Source organism: Protopterus annectens, chromosome 9.part0 (genome assembly GCF_019279795.1).
Source record: "Protopterus annectens isolate FY-2018-M chromosome 9.part0, PAN1.0, whole genome shotgun sequence".
Taxonomy (NCBI): Eukaryota; Metazoa; Chordata; order Ceratodontiformes; family Protopteridae; genus Protopterus; species Protopterus annectens.
The window spans coordinates 1,050,213,907-1,050,232,027 of record NC_056743.1 but is presented as its reverse complement, the minus strand read 5'-3'; the positions used below and the strand labels follow the sequence as shown (position 1 = coordinate 1,050,232,027).

Below are 18,121 nucleotides of genomic sequence, written 5' to 3'. Positions count from 1 at the left end.
TAATATAAAGAGAGATAGTGGAAACATTAATGACAAATGTGGTACCAGTTTTGGGGCTTATGCTAGTAGCTAAAAGAGAATCAATGGAAAGAACACAAATGGAAAATAGTAACCATGTGGCTGGACTGACCCATTAATCAATTAATGGATGAATTAATTTACACGTAAATGGACTACTTTACTTTTTCATCCAACACTAGTTACAAGAGAAAATGAAGTAAAGTGAACAACTTTAAAATATGTGCATGGCAACAGTCACATAGAATAAACTTTTTTAATTACCTCAGTCTTCCCACCATCTTGGTGAGAATAAAGAACTAACCTAGTATATAATCAAATTAACAAGTCTGTAAGTAACTACACATAAATACTGGCAACTGGCCTCTGTGTAAAGGCATGTCCTTAGTACTTTAATGTTTTACAGTCATGAAATGGTGTGTGTGTGTGTGTGTGTGTGTGTGTGTGTGTGTGTGTGTGTGTGTGTGTGTGTGTGTGTGTGTGTGTGTGTGTGTGTGCGTGAATGCTACCTTTTTAATATCTGGTGATAAACCTATGTTGGTGTAAGTAAAGGATATGCTTGGCTTCTCAAGACTTACTGAAGAGGTAGAACAGTACAAAAGTTAGAACAAGTTCTTAACTGTCGTTCTCTGTGAAGGGCTGGACAATGAGTTATATACTGACAGAATTCTATCAGCTACAACTCAGACAAAACAACCTCACTATCCAAGATGTATACAAAATGCCCCTTTGCCACCACAAAGATATGGTACATGATGTATGGCTAATGCCTGCATAACTCACTGACAGGGTTAAAGACAACTTGAACAAATGGCATGTAATAAGTTTAGTACAGGAAGTTTGACATTACAGCAAAACAAAAGAGATGTGGAAAGGAATACATGTGTGACGAACAGGGAAAAGTAAGAGTCCACCAAATGATAAGCAGTAAGGTAATGACAGACAGCCAGTTTAAGAGGTAGGCATTTGCAAACAAAGTAAAGGACAAAGAAGAAAACAGGCACATGCATGTTTCTCAGAGATCACCCCTTCTCTCGAACACATGCCCCATTCATGTGAAGCACAGCTCTCCCCTAAGCCTATTCGAAAACAATTTGGACCAATGGAAGGGAAATCACAAATTCTTCCTCTGGCTTGTTACCTGTGTCCCTTATGGACAAGGGCAGCTTGTGTAGGACCTAAGCCACAGGCATATAACCAAAGGGGCTCTAGTCCTTGAGCACTGACAACTGTGAAAACTGGAGCATGAATGGCTAGGCTTAAAAAGGCTCTACAGCCTTTTGCCCAATAACTTCCTATGACCCTAGGATACTATGATAAAAATGCATGCATGTAGAAATAAGACGAGGGTGGTAAATATGGCTAGAGACAAAACAGGAATGAAACTTGCTGGGGGAGTTATGAAGGGACAAAGCTGTTTTTAGACATGTGACGGAAACATTTTTGAAAGTACTAAAAGACAATGGAAAGAGGACAGAGGACTTGAGTAAACATAAAAAATATATAGCTTTTTACTTTAAATACAGTGCAAAGATAGTAGGAAGAGAAGGACCTTGCATATGTAGGTAGGTCAACTGGTACCCTGTGCTGTCATGATACTGGAACCCTCCCTCCACCTGACCTTATAAAAAGCTCCTTCCTATAGTTACTAACACACAAATACAATAACCACATTAATTTAATCATCTGCATTATCAGCTATACCTGCTTAAATGAGCCCCAGTACAGGGCTTGCAGCTGACCTGCAATCCTTCATCAGTGCCGACTGCAGCTTCTAACAGTTTGTACCCAGAACAGATAAAGTGGCCCACGAAAACATATGGCTTGTATGTGGGCACAAAACACAGTGAACCAAAGAGAAAACATTTACACCAAAAGATCATGTACTGAAAAAAAATTGGTAATAGAATGAAGCAAGGGATATACTTATTAATTTATATGACTTAGAGATAGCTTTATGACTTCTGCCCCCAAATTTGCTAACATAAAGTCAGACCAATTTAAGTATGTGGCCTAATGGTTAAGGTGTTTGCCTTACAAACACAAGGTGAAGGGTTTGAGTCTCACAAGGGATAATTGGCTAGGCTTAAAACGGCTCGCAAGGGCAGTTAGCCTAGTACTAACCTATGAACCTATGAACCTATATACATTATTAAATACACAAGTTCATCGGTGGTATTGGCGACCTGACTTCGTCAATACATGATCCTTTGGTGTGAGCATTTTCTATTTCATTCACAAGATGCGGTGGCCTTGCAGTTTGGGCTGTCTTACTGATGACTAGGAGAATAAGGAGGGAAGGTGAGGAAACAAACTGGCAGCACTAACACGGAATTAGGCATAGGGACAAGATACGCTACCACTGAGTCTTTAGGAGTCATTAACAATACTAGGTACTTCACTAACCAGACTGTATAACCTGTCCATGTGGACTTGAGAAGTTCCATTGGACTGCTACAAGGGATCTTTCATTTCTTTCCATGAGGGAGATTCAAAGGAAGATGCAAGAAACTGCAGACAAGTAAGTTATACATCACTGCGGGGAAATATGACACAAGAAAGTCTTAAAAGTAGGTCGGTAACAGTTCTGTCAGGAAATGCACAATGAGTAAGCACAAGTACCACACTTCATCTTAGCCAGACGTGTGACATCTTGTCAGTTGAACCTGATAAAAAAAGACCACATGACTTTCACAGACTTTAGGAAGGCCACTAATGAAGTTCCACAGAGGTTAATGGAAACAAATCATGGATAAACATTACCCACATTAAGGTGGATCAAACACTGGGGTTAGACGGTGATGTCACAGGAAAGGGAGGTGACAAGTGGGTTATCTCAAAGTTCAGTTCCACAGCCAATAATATTTAACACATTTGTGGCAGGTATCACCAAATCATAACAGCAGTGGCAAAGAATTTAGGGCAACATAACTCCAGGTGTTGAATGTAGACATAATGAATACATAATTCTCTAGTGAGGCTCAACTTGAAATGTTGATCTCAGTTAAGAGGACCATTTTGGGAAAAAGAAATGAATCTGCTGGTAATAGTGCAATGAAGAAAAATATAAGGGAGTGGCTCAACTGTTAAATAAAGAGAGGCTAGGAAGGTATGATTACGGGAACAAGACCGATGGTGACAGGAATGGTGAGATGATAACAGCTTCGGGAGAAGGACGGAGGAGAAGGGATGGATTGCTGCTGGAAATAGATTTGGAATGGGTACAAGAAAGTAATATTTTTCAGGCAAATTTATTAGAAAGTAGAAAAGGTTATTAGAAGAGATGACAAAATAAAGCAAAATGTTAAATTACTGTGCAACAGGCAGAATAAAAGCGAAATTAAACAGGGGCACGTGTAACAAACAAACTAGTGATTCGATAGAAAAGTTGGCCTCCTTCAGGGCAACTTTGGTTGACAGACAATAAAAAATAATTTTTTTGCTCAACTGGAGTGACAGCTAAAGCCCGGAAATGGAAGATATGTAAAAGAAAGATTAAGAAAGGAAGATTACGATTTTTGGGGAAAAGGAGGAGTATCTGATCTTGAGCAGTGTCCCCAACACGTGGATATTTACAAAAAGCATTTTTGAAAGAGCTTGTACAGGGCACACTTGCTACAGTCCTATACTGGATGCTTGTTGGTTTTCTTTTTTGTAAACATCAAGTTTATTCAACAAATTACACGAGGCAAACCAAAAGAGTATAGCAATTTGTTTCCTAAGGATGACTTCAGATTTAAAGAGGTTTGATTCTATACAGGGTGCCTAGTTTGGAGTGGACTTTTTTGATGGTGAGGGAGATGTGGCTACCAAACCTTAAGTTTTCATCAGTTGGTACCATTTGTGGACAGGATTGAAAGTGGGGACTGACATGTTTTGGGTTTGTTATAACTGAGAACAATTAATGGTGTATTGTAACAATAATAATAAAGCAAACAAATGGGAGAGTTCTTTGGTAAGAAATGGGCAGTTAGCGTGATAGTAGACTTTTAGGAGAGCAAAGGAATAATGAAGTGCGACGTACAGAAAGAGGGGGATTGTGTGTGTAGGAAAGTGCGGAGTGACATGAGGAGAAGCCATAGATTAGATGATAGTCACCGGAAGAGGAGTAGTAGAGAGAACAAATTTCATTTAAGAGAAAGAAAACATTTATTGCCATAACCAGAATGATTAACTAATAAATACATATTACCTATATAAAGGAAGAATTGCTTTCCATGACCAGGATAATACAAGTACATTGCCTACAGAAGTAGAACATTACTTGCAGAATAAAACATAGTAGTAGTGTTGGTCATGGAATGACTGCGAAACATACCTGCAGTTGTAAGTGAATTTATCATATTTGGCTGAGGTTATCTGGTTTTTATATGATTTAGAGAAGTTCTAGTTTCTTGAAGGATTGTTTTTCAAAAAGTGAGTTTCAAGTTTTATTAATTTTTTTTTGTCATAGCCAAAGTTTAAGTGAATTTGACTAGCAAGCTGTCATCTGTACTTCTCAGTTCATACACATAATTTCTGCAGTGGAAAACAGTCTTCCGAGAATGAGAATAACTTTCCTTTATTGGCTTATAAATTAATTGGCCAAGCAAAAAATTTGCTCTTCCAAGTGAAAGTGAGTTTGACTTGGCAATATTTTGACAATAATGTTCATACTGAGGGCTTAAGTGGATGAATCTCATTTTTTTTCTCTTTGGGTACATCTTGGTTCTTGAGAGACTAAAGTGCTATGAGGAGTAAGGAACAGTCTAGCTTAGGTAATAATATTCCAGTGGCAATGGTCTGTCTTGTGTCTTAGTTACTAGATGGTCATAGATGATCATAACATCTCTGTACTCATCCCTCATCAGACCCATTATCGAGTACAATGCCCCTTCAGCATGTGCCTTGCCAAGCACATGCAGCAGTTGGAGAGACCACAGAGGTTCTAGACCAGAAAACTCCAGGATCTCAAACACCTATCCTATACAGATGGGCTAAAAGCCCTGTCCCTCTAGTCAGTCTCATATAGACTGCTCAGAGGTGACCTGTGTCTGGCATACAAGGCCATCTCAGACCCAGCCTTGATGGAGTAGCTGCATATCTGCAAGACGAATTCCACTCAAGGAACCCGCATGCAAGGCCTTAACCTGGTCTGTGACATTAATAAAACTTGTTGACGGGATAGATTTGTGTCCCAAAGACTCCCCCATCTGTGGAATAGACTCCCTCTCCATGTCAAGCAGAGCACCTCTCTAGCCCTCTTTAAGAGGAACCTGGACTACTGGATGGGAAACAGAAAATACACCACTGGGATCCCACCTGTGTCCCTGCTGGACAGGGGAAACAGGTGCTGACTTTGAGGGAACATGGGCAAAATTCTTGGCTACGCTTATAAGGGCCTCCGGGCCAGTAGCCTAGTATCATCCTATACCTCTCAACTGTCCCCGATTTTCAGGGACATCCCTGATTTTGACTCAAATTTTAACTCTGTCCCTCTTAATCCCTCCTAAAACTAGTGACTTTTGAAGGTAAAGTGGTGAATTACTCTTAATGAATAATGACAATAATTAAGAGCTATAAACTTCTTTTAGTTCAGAAAATGTGTATTAATTCATATGATCTGATTCTGTCAATGTTTCAAGTTAATAGCACTAATATTTTAAAAGTGTTCCTGATTGTCCCTGATTTTTTCTTTACTTGTCCCTGATTCTTTTGAAATTTGTCCCCAATTGGTTGAGAGGTCTTATAAGACGGTATGAACCACTGTGTAGGAAAGTGTGCAGCCCTCCTTTACTGTTTGAAATATGTGTGTATGTATATATATATATATATATATATATATATATATATACATACATACATACATACACACACATATATATAAAATATATATATATATATATACACACATATACATATATCTATACACACACACACACACACACACACACACACACACACACACACACACACAGGAGAGAAACTGGTTTATCAGTGATTTTGTGAAAGTACAGTAGCTCTTTATGGAACATTAGAAAGGGTCTCAGAGAGACAGGAAGTAGGGTTTGATAGTCAGGGAAGGACCATCAGGTTAAGGTTCATAGAACTAATGCAAAATGACTCTAGGTCAATAGCAAGTGTGACTGATGACCCACAACACAATGCACACCACACAAAAGATTAAGGGGAAGGTTTCAGAGAAATAGCTATCTACGTCTAGGAAGAACTGTAGATCTAACTCCTCTAATCATGGGTCATGTACTAATATTACCACTTGAGGTGAAAGTAAAGTAATTTAGGTATTCACAGTAACAACCACTGGTTTCTGATTTTGGCAAGAAAGGAATATGAGAACAAGTATGGGAAGGCAAAGTAATTAAAAAAGAAACTTTCTTGCCCTATAACAGATAGGAACACGGGAAACATGAAATGAGAAACTGGCAATATATTCCATTCAGTTATATGCACGCAACATTATTTTAGTAAATAATCTTTGTTGGACTGGCAAAAGGGAGTTCCAGTCTATCCTTTTTTGGTCAGGCTATCCAACAGAAGGAAGCGATTGGAGCATTACAGGACAGCAGCAGTTTGTTAAGAAACTGACCTCCAAACAGAAGGGTAGTTTGGTAGGCAGTAATGAGCTGGGGGATACAGCAGATACATAGACAATATCTGGAGCCATAGGCAGGTACAGGAACAGGAGACATTCTCTGCAAATGACAGCCCACTGAGGAGATTAAACATGTGAGGAGGAGAAGAAGATAGAAGGCCAGGAGAAAGCGTGTGTCATTAGGAAAAGGAGTGGGGAGCAATAGTTAGCAGGGATAGGATGCAACAGGGTAAAGCAAAACATAGCAGCATTATGTCTCATGTCTGCCTATAATAAAATGTTAATTCTGAATAACACAGCTTCCACTGATATCAGTCAAAGCACAGCATCAACTGGCATGACATTAAAAACTGTGACAGTTTACATTTGTAAGTAGGATTCCAGCAAGTATCAATCAGAGAACCAGGGTACTTGAGGAAGAACATTAAACTGAGTTTATGTTTGCAGACATTAGCACATACCTTTAAGCAATGGTCCCATGATCCAGTAGAAAAAACACTGCAAGAAATGGACCAATTATACTGACCTACTTGTGTACCAGAATTACCAAAGGAAAGGTGGTAGCTGTATGTTTACAAACAAAGCTAAACATTTAACTCATTACAGCAGGTGTACAGCCTACAAAATTGCTTTTTCATATTTGCATTAATAATTTCAAAATCATGCTACATATAAAGTATTCAAAGATTGCACTTTTAAAGCTTACACAATGGCAAACAGTGTTGATATTTGACCGTCTAGTGCAGGTAAAGAGATAGTAACTGTTCATATATTTACTCATATTGTCATAAATTTCATATTTTTCTAACTATCTTGACAACCAAGTAGCACAGACAGAACTGCTTAGCCCAATATGAAAGGTCTCAGGTCGAAGAACAAAGTGCTACTAACAGTACATGTGTAACTTGAGTGGTTACCGAGGTATTTTAAGTTGTTTACAAAATATTACAAATTTAGTAGTTACATTTATTGTTACTTACAGAATCCAGTTTTAAAACCTAGAAGCTAAAGAATACAACCACTATAAAAATAGTTTGTCATTTACACTTTTTTAGTAGCAGCTGTGTGGTTCCAGAGATATGACCATTTGTTTGAAATGTGAGGATATGATTTGATTCTGTCAAAAGGCTTAGGCTCCACCCATTGGAAGTTAGGAGTGCAAACTTCCAGAGTTCTATTGAAGGGAATGAATTAAGGCAGTCTTCATCTTAATTTATTTGTACTGATTGACTGATTTTTGGAATGTAGTCTGAAGATCTTGGGTGCACTGTATTACAGGGATCCATTAAACAGGAAGTAACATGGACACCATCAAAAATGTTTACTAAATGGTTATGATAACTGACAAGAAAGCCATGTGCAACCTGTCTGCAGCCTGCAAAGAACTGCATTCGGGAGGCCTATGACCCCAACAGGTGAAGAAGAATGGCTACGTTTTGACAACTGGGCATCAGTATTGCTCATCCCCTGCGATTCTGATGGATTCTAGTGGTGTTAGCTGCTCTTGTGAGAGTTTCTTCATCTACATTCTGCCAGATACCACAGCAGCAGTAGGTATTTCACTATTGGACTCAGCAAAACATTCTACTTAGTTCTCTTGTGCAAAGTTTGTTGACATATCTCCAAACAAACTTCTTGCTCAACTGGAGTGACAGTTGAAGTTTTTTTTTTTCTCCCTCTCTTAAAATCCCATAGTATGGCAAAAATCCCTTAGCAGCTTTTTGTTTTATTATAAATCCACCCTTAGGAATTATGGCATGAATGACAGTGTGGTGCCACTTAGGTCTGTGCCCCTGCCCTAGAAGCATTCATATTTGACCCTGCTTACCCCAGGAAGGAAAGGCATACTCCAACCTGCTGCAACTCCACAGCAGACAGTATAACACTGGCAGATAACTGCTAATGGTGGGGGAGCTATCCTACTATAGTTACAAGGCTGAAACAGTACCAGCACCAAAGCCAGAAATTTCCATTTTGTACTCACAGCCTCTTGGTGCTAATCTCCACCAGTGTGGGGAGAAGGGGGAGGAGGCAGCTGCCCAGGGTACAATATGTCAGGGGATACAATCTACGCTGATACTGCATTAGTGGTAGGGATGAAGCACATTGAGCACTGTGTTTGTGGTATTTAAACTGTAGCAAGGCATTTGTTATATTGGCAGCAAGTGAGTTGCTACAGTTTAAAGGAAAGCACCTTTTTCCCCCTTTCAGAACTCAAGGAATGTAGAAAGGCACCTGGCTTGCTTTGTAGTATGCAACACTAGCCAATGTAGAAAGGCACCTGGCTTGCTTTGTGGTATGCAACACTAGCCAGATTGGGAAATGGACTTTTTTTTTTTTTAACCTTTTTTCCCCTTCTCAACTATAAGCTAATGGAAAAAGGTGCCCAGGTTTACAGGCATGTTCCTCCTGCTCTTACGTGAGTTGAGGGATATGACATGGGCACTACATGAGCCAGAAATGGCTCCATTCCAACTATCCTATATTTAGAAAACAGACATACCTCTCCAAGTGCTGGACCAATTCATTCAGTGAAATGTATGTATTTTTATCTATTGCCCACCAAAACCATAAAACTTCAGTTTTTAGATGTGTAATCCCATTAAGCTTATTGTAAAAAGATTTATGTTTGAGGAGTGCTAAGTTAACTTACACAGTTACCAGATGTCTTCTGGTCTTTGTAAATTTAGTTTTGATGGTTATAGACATTTCAGGCCTCAGTAAAACACAATGTTGTAGAATGATCCTATGAAAAGAATGCACTCAGATGAGTACATAGAGAATGCCTAGCTACACCCTTGTATTCCTTTACATACTAAGTGGCTACAACCCATGTGCCACACACTGTTACTTCAGCCTGCATCTTCCATACTCCACCAGCTAGCTAATTTTTAAACCCTATCAGTGTCAAAAATATCCTAACACTGATGTCTGATTTAGTGAAAAGGACAACTGCAGTTCCACTTAAAATGTTTAACATGGGAACTACCCAGCAGTTGCATTTTGCACTTATTTATTCATTTGCTATCTGGGTGATGCTCACTGGGTTAATAAAACGAATACAAGGAAAATAATTGCCTCACTGAGGACCACACAACATGCAAGTAGAAATTGGTACAATTCAGATACAGGACTCTAGTTTCGCAGTCCAACACTTCCAATCACTACACTGTAGTGCTTCTGATATGGAAAATGGCCTCACCGTGTGGGTTATAAAAATTATTTAATCCAAACTTAAAACACCACATAAAAATAAAAATGCGTATAAAACAAGGCAAACATGTTCACAGCTACAAACAGATGCTTCATCAGATTGCCTTAAACTTACTTCTGAAGCACAGGACATCAAAACCAGAAAAGCATGCAGATCAGAACAAAATCTTACCTTGACTTCGCATTTTTTATGACTTACTGCTTTACACACTGAAAAACAAAAAAGGAAAAAAATAGAAAGTTTACTCTCCAGAACAAAGAGATTTGAGAGCTACCTAAACTAATCAGTTTTAGTAATAATTTTCCACTAATTCAACTAATAATTTCAATAATAAATGTGCAGTGATGCCCACTACCTCCAAAACGCAAACTCCTTTAAGAATACCTGAATATTCACAACTGGATTATATTTCCTATATCCTTCTAGAATCACAAGCAGCTGATATCCCCTCATACTCTACAGAAATCTAAGTTGGCAAAATCCTCTTTTGGTGAACAGAAGGAGAGTGAGTGAAGCATTCATTATGGAGGTATTACTTAAAAGTCAGAGTTGGGGACATGTTATAACACAATAAAGTGACAAAAAAAGAAATGACAATTTAGTGTTTTCTCACGGAGAAGGTGGCACTGAGTGGTTCTTAAAAAAACACATGCCCCTGCTGTCAAGATTGCAACACAGCAGTAATGCACTGTGAAATAAAAACCTTACGAGAAGGTATTCAATAAGCAACTTGTCAGGATAAAAATACACAAATACAACAAGAAATGTTGGTTGGCTGTCACATCTACATGCTGACATTTTCTCAGTAATATTGACTCCTACATTTTACAACTATTACAGTGCACATTAGAGGGATTTGTTTTTTGAAGACAGCTACTACTTGTACAGTAGACCTTCCTTTTTTAACATCTGTAGCTGAACAACAGATTCAGATTTTGTCTATAAACAGAAGATGCTGATGATCACATAGGGTTGCTTTCCATTCAGATCATTGGGGCTTTTATGTGCATCATGCTATTTAAGATCTTACAGGCTGCATACTTCTATAGGAATTTGATTTAGAAGGCTTAGAAAAATATAAAATTCTATTTATTTAATTTTATCAGATGCAATAATAAAGCTATGTTTTTTATCAATATGCAGCCTGTTTGTTTGTCTCTTTCGGCTTTTCCCGGTAAGGGGTCGCCACAGTGGAACTCCGGTCCGCTAATGATTGGCAGTAGATTTTTATGTGCTGAGTTGCCGGCCCTGACGCACAACCTTCAACGAAGGTATGCCCATTCACGCACGTCTCCACACAGAAGACGCTCTAGCTGAGAATCGAACAGGACGTCTTACTGTGAGGCGACAACGCTACCATAGCACCACCACCACAGTATAAGTCATTAAAGTGTATCAGTCATGTTCTGAATCAAGTGTATGTAACAAATCTTTGAAATTATGACAAACTCATTACAATATACCTCTTACAATATACAATACCAAATGACATAGTTATTGTAAAATGTGTGCTGCATTTGCATATTATTTTTTTGATAAAGATGCCCCCTCTGAAAGTTTTCTTGGAGCTGAAAATACCTGCAATGACATCATGAAAGACTGAGCCCACAATGCCTAATTCAAAGTTAATTTATAAGCTAATGCATGTCCATGCTAAATGCATCAATAGGAGTTTCTTACATTATATAAAGACAAGCTAGCAACTAAATCTTGCAGGTGGAACACACTAGATTGGCAATTAGCATATGTGCACATGTTGTAGTGTGCTACAACTTAAGCAAGAATTTGTTCTTCTGAAGAAGTTTTTTTTTTTTTTTTTGACAGAATGCTTGCTGGTATATGTAAATTATTCACCAATACCTACTATGGCATCATTTTGTGGGTGTAATTATACAGAAAATCTGAGTAAACGGTAAAACTAAAAAAAAAAATCAAAAACTGCTATACAATCTTCACTTTTTGCAAAACACTTGCAACTTCAGAATGAGGAGTACAACTACAAATTAAATCAATTGTAGAACAAAAATGCTTCAGAAAGTATGAACACAGTTTAACCAGCACGACTTACAAAAGCCTCACGAACAAAATGAAGCGTAGCCTTGTGTGAATCTTGTAATACATTAGATGGGAGGGGCATGCAGTCAAACAGGTGGCAAACTTCAAGAATTAGTTTTAAAAGTCATAAAAGTAACCCTGAAGTTGTTACTTTGTAACATTAACAATAGCAGCAATGAATCTATGAGGGCAGCCACTGCACTGTAACTAGTGTCTGCCTTCACTGAATCTCACTTTAAAGGCAATCCACACTGAAAAAAAAACTTTTTGCCCCAAATACAATGAACTTTTTGAAGTGCTAACTTTCCAGCATCCAGCATTACTGTAACTGGTGATACTGTTTTAACTTGTTACAACTCTAAGATGGCCTGATGTACGAATTACATGATGCAAGATAGTTTTCAGTCAAGGGATTCACCTCCCTGTTGACATTTCATAGGGAGGAAAGAAGGAACTGCAATAAGAGGATGATTTATTGTAATCCTCTCTCTCTTCACTGGTTTACAGTGAGAACACCGGTGTCTTACATTTTTTTGATTGTCAGCATCAGGTTATCTTTTCAGCGAGTTTTGTTTCCTCTGATTTTTATTAGCAGCAATCTGTGACACAGCTCTTTAAGGAACACTTGAATATTAGCCTTGATTAGCAAAGTTAGTTGCCTTTTTCATCTCAGAACAGTAGTTCCAAGTCACAGATCTTTGCAAACTTGTGAGAAGTTGGACAACTGTGACCAAGAGATTATACAAAGGCTGAACTGGATTATTATCCACTCTTAATTTTTGATGACCCATCCCTCTTGCTACTCACTAAACAATGTGAATAAGACAAAGCAACAAACAATGTGAAGAATACCAGAAAAATAACAAAAAAAACAGATTATTATGAGTAAGACTCTTAGAACCAGTTCATAATTTTTGAGATATCTATGTGAAGAAATTCCCTTCGACGGTGGAGAAAAGTGAAGCTTGTGAGGTTAATTCTACCGTCACCCGGAATGATGCCTCAATACAAACAGAAAATGAGTGAATAACAACTAGCTTAGTTTCTGGTGTTATTCCATGGGGATCCAGTGCCTGACAGCCTGGGAAGATATGATCGACAGACCACGATGCTTTGCTAGAGATGGCCTGCATTTGTCTCACTTGGGCTTCAGGCAAAGGCCTTGCCTCCCTATAGTGTCTTTTTTAGGAAAAGTCATGAGGTCGATACTACCAACATAAAAATTTCAACAAAACGCAAATTAAAGGTCATGCTGATAAACACGGAGTCTAAACAGGAAACTGCACTCATTGCAGGCATTCTTAAATCTGGAAGATGCAGACATTTGTGCAGTCACAAAAACCTGGTTCAAAGCTACAGAGAGCACCCCAGCCTTACCTGGTTACTCATCCTATCATACATTAAGACCCCAAATGTGGGCAGCAAAGCCAAAGGAGGTGGTGTTTCAATATATATTAAAGGCGCACACACCTCCAGGCTGTTCAAACAGTATGCTGCACAGGAGATACTCCAGGTGCAGTTAACCCTTGACAAGACCCCTATTCAAATTATACCTAGCTTCAGCCCCCCAAACATGACTCACATATCTGGACCTCTTCAAATCTATCAAGATTCAACCCTTTACCCTGATCCTGGGTGACTTTAATTATCCAACCATAGACTGGAAAAACTACTTAAGCCAGAACACAAATGTCCAGAGATTCCTCAATTTTATCAATGCAAATGCCTTGGAACAGCTAGCTGATACCCCCAGAAGAGGTGATAATATATTGGACTTGGTATTAACCAACATGAGTAACCACTGCAGCACCCCTATGGTATCATCCTCCCTGGTAAGATCCAAACATAAAGCAGTCACTTTCAAAGTCACTATCTCCCCTGACCCCCCCCCCCCCCCCCCCCAGCTAGGGTTACACAAAAAAAAAACTTCTCCAAAGCTGATTACAACCTCCTGAGGGATGGTATAAACAGCTTCACAGCCCCCTCCCCCACTGTGGGAACTGAAACCAATATCCAAAACTACACCAAAGCACTATGAGAGCATTTATATAAATGCATGGAATCAGGAATACCCGATAGGTTTACTCTTCCTTGAGGAGGTGGATTTTGTCCTATCTGGTGGACATCTGCAATAAACTATATAAAAAAAAGGAAAAAATTGCTGTCCAGGACCAAGAAGAAGCAGGTGCCCATTTGCAAGCAATCTCTCCTTAGCCTGAACAAGCAAATAAGAGCACTAGTGAAATCCTCTAAAGCCAACTTTGAGTCCAAATCGGTCACATCTACTAGAGACAATCATAAGGCCTTCTTCACATATGTCCGCAATCTTAAAGGAAGCACCCAAATCTGTTTAGAACTGGTGGTCAAGGACACCACATACACAAATGTGGTAGATATAGCCAATCTACTGGCTGACAGATTCAGCAAAAACTTCTCCCCTCTGTCTCCCCCATCTGTAAATCAGAACATCCCCAGCACCTGCCCGCCCCCACACCTTATCTCTAGGGAACAGCTCATCACTGCCCTCTTAAAGGCAAAAAATACAGCCCCTGTGGGACCTGATAACATCCCAGGCTGCATGCTACATGAACTCAGGCATGAATTTGCAGCACCATTAGGCACCCTGTTCAACCAAAGCCTGAGTATCAGCTTTGTCTCAGCTGAGTGGAGGACAGCCACTGTCATCCCTTTACACAAAGGTGGAGCATCCACTGATCCAGGAAATTAAAGATCCATCTGCAAGGCCATGGAACGGATTATCATGGACCTCATTACGAGGGACATTGGCAACCTCCAAACAGTCGACCCCACACAGTCTGGCTTTGTCAAGGGGAGGTCATGTCTGTTAAATCTGATCAACGTCTTTGAGACAGTTACCAAAGCCATGGATGAGGGGAAGATGATGCACACCGCTAACCTTGACCTGGCCAAAGCCTTCAACATTATTCCCCACTTGGGCATAGTAAACAAATTCTCTCAACTAGGCATCAATCCATATGTTACCAGATGGGTAGCAAGATGGCTCACTGATAGAACCCACCTAATCAAAACAGGGGAAGCCACCTCAAGCAGTACACCTGTAATGAATGGCATACCCTAGGGATCGGTCTTGCGGCCTCTGTTATTCAGGATATACTTCTCTGAGGTGCAGGTCAAAACCAGTGGGCTATGACTAACCAAGTTTGCAGACGACTGCAGGCTGGGCGCAGTCATCAATTCCCCAAGTGATGTGGACGTCCTCCAAGAGGGTCTCACCCAAACAAATGACTGGTGCCAGAAACACAGCCTCAAGTTGAATGCCAAAAAATGCATCATCCCTTTTGGGGAGAGTGACGTCCCCACATATTATCACATTAATAACAACATCCTAAGTACACAATCAGTAGTCAGAGATTTAGGCACCCAGGTTGATAGCAACCTGACTTTTGACCACCATGTTGCTTCCGTTGTATGGAAAGCTTTCTACATGGCCCACCTCATAAGTAAGGGTATCTCATCCATGGACAAACAGGTCATAACATCTCTTTATTCTTCCCTTATAAGGCCAATTATTGAGTACAATGCCCCCTTTGGCATGTACTTCACAAAGCACATGCAGCAGCTGGAGAGAACGTAGGGGTTCCTCACCAGGAGAATCCAGGGCGTCAAACATCTACCCTACACAGATAGGCTAAAAGGCCTGTCCCTCTACTCAGTTTCATACAGACTCCTGAGAGGTGACCTCTGTCTGGCATACAAAGCAATCTCAGACCCCGCCTTGATGGGACTGCTCCATATCCGCAAGTCAAGTTCCACTCGAGCAACCAATATGCGCAACCTCAACTTGGTCTTTGTTATCAATAGGACTTGTTGGCGGGACAGATTTGTGTCCCAGAGACTTCCTCATCTGTGGAACTGACTCCCTCTCCATGTCAAGCAGAGTACCTCATTATCCCTTTTTAAGTGCAACCTGGATAACTGGATGAGAAACAGAAAATACACCCCTGGGATTCCACCTGTGTCCCTGCTGGACAGGGGCTGTGTGTGCTGACTTGTCTAAACACGGGCTAAACTCTTGGCTAGGCTTATAAGGCCTTCAAGGTTAATAGCCTAGTAACCTCCTATGATCCTATGAATCTTGACATCTACATTAAGAACACATTATAATAAGTCGATTATAACCGAGAGACACAATCATGAATATTTGTAGTGCATAAAGCCTTACCTTCTCCATGGGTTACTAGTTTCAAAAAAGCTATAGGCGCATGGATGGTTTTACAGCATTGAAAGCCATGAACTACTTAGTGCTGTCAAGCAGACAGCAGGTAGAAGTGAAAAGCTCCCCTAAGGAATGAATGGCTTTAAAACTTATCAAACATTTCACCTTGCCACACCTTTTGTGCACGATCATACCTCTCAACCTCTTACAGACAGTAATCTGGACAAGGTCATAAATAATAGGGGGACAAAGGCCCAAAAACAGGGACACTTTTTAAATATTGATATTACAAACTTAGAAAGTTGATAGAATAGCAGGCTTTGTTTAGTATGGATTTTAGGAAGGATATGAATTCTGAAACGCCAATGTCTCAGTATTTTCTAACTTCAGTCCTAAATGATTTGCCAGAAAACCACAATTGTGTGCGACAGTGAACTTTCTACAGCAAGGTTCTTACCACTATTCTCTGTTTGGCCAGAACTGTCTGCTGTTAAATCCAGTGAGAAAGTGAAGCATCTTTCTTGCATCAGAGAAGTGCCTAACAAAGTTATCTTTTTCCCAGATTCGGAGTCCAGTTGTTGTGCTCCTTGCATTACAAGTTATTTTCATAGGTTTATAGGTGTTTACTAGGCTAACGACCACAAAGGCCTTTTTAAGCCTAGCCATGCATCCCGAATCTCTGACAAGTTCTGATACCCTCAACAAATGCAATTATGGGCCTGACAAATGCAGACAGAAGACCAAGAAACTACTATGTAAACACATTTTATTCTTGAATGTGGCATTTTTACAGGCAGATTAAAGGGAAGAAAACTGAATTTGTAATAATAAAAAAATTCACCTGTGGATGGACTTTGTTTTTTTTTTTTTTAAAGAGATAAGCGTGAAACATTTTCTTCAAACTCAGAAAAGTAGCTCCAATCATGTTGTCTACATGAGGTGTGATGCTGATCACATTGTCACTTAAAACATGGAGTACCTAGGTTTAAGACTTTTTGCTCCTCTAGCGAGAATCAGGACCTAACCTACTGAATCATTCTGTTTTCCCAAATTAATATTTGATTAAGATGCATTTTACACTCCTTGCCTACATGATAAGGGTGATAAAACAAAATACAAGAACAAAAAACTAAGATTTTATAAAAAGGCAATAAGAAACAAATTCAGTCATAAAACAAATGTATGCTTTTTTTGTGCACAACATTTGGTGTTGGATTAAGAGGAAGAAAAAAACATTTTGGAAACAAAATGTGGCAGCACTTTGACATAACATGTCTAAAAAAGGTAGGAAGTGGCATCAATCTGCCCATGTTCATGTCCAGCAGGCTTTAATGCAGACACAATTAAATTAAAAGCTGATCTTTTGAAGTGATGTTTCTTATGATGTAAGCACAACACCACTAAACTAATAAATTCTCAAGTACAAATACAAACAAGTCTAACATTTCTTCAGTTGTAGCAATTAAGTAAAAGCTTTAGTCATAAAAAGATTTAGTAATGCGTTAGGTGAACTATGCAATCAATGCAAAAATGCTGCAGTGTGTGCATGCTTCTCTGTACTAGTAATTTGTATACTTCAAACAAATGGCCAGCTAAGGGCAGATGCAGTGGAATGAGGCAGGACTTCTGCAAGTCTACTCAATGATGTTCACAAGAGGTCTCCATCACTAGGGCATCAGTAAAGTCAGAAAACCATAGTTCCCACAGAATGGCAGGTAAGAAATTTGGTGAGTATGGCTGCATGTTTGTCCTCCACTGCTACACTCAAGTTTGCTGCTTGCAAACATTCTGCACAAGTGTGCTGGGAAGTCAATAGCACTACCATAAGTCACATTTCCTACGTGTGGCGAAATGTCCTTGTCCTCCACCCTAGGGTGACATTATGGCAGCCTGGCCTGTTGTGTTCACTCTGTTGTCTGATCTAAAGCTCATCACACTTCCCAGTATCTCCACTTAGCCAGTGAGTAAGGCCCCCACACTTGAGTCCTGTACAAATACAGCACAAAAGGTAACCAGAGAGACAGGCTGAACAGTATGCTTAAGT

At 39.6% G+C, this 18,121-nt stretch overlaps 1 protein-coding gene across 3 annotated transcripts in view; it reads right to left on the bottom strand.

Annotated features, from left to right (window-relative positions):
- Window positions 1-18,121, bottom strand: part of TNS2 (tensin 2) — a 1,145,004-nt gene that overhangs the window by 659,842 nt on the left and 467,041 nt on the right. For all 3 annotated transcript variants that reach the window (XM_044083852.1, XM_044083850.1, XM_044083851.1), the window contains exon 3: window positions 9,996-10,033. In XM_044083852.1, the coding sequence (XP_043939787.1) occupies window positions 9,996-10,033 (38 nt within the window). The remainder of the gene's footprint in view (window positions 1-9,995; window positions 10,034-18,121) is intronic.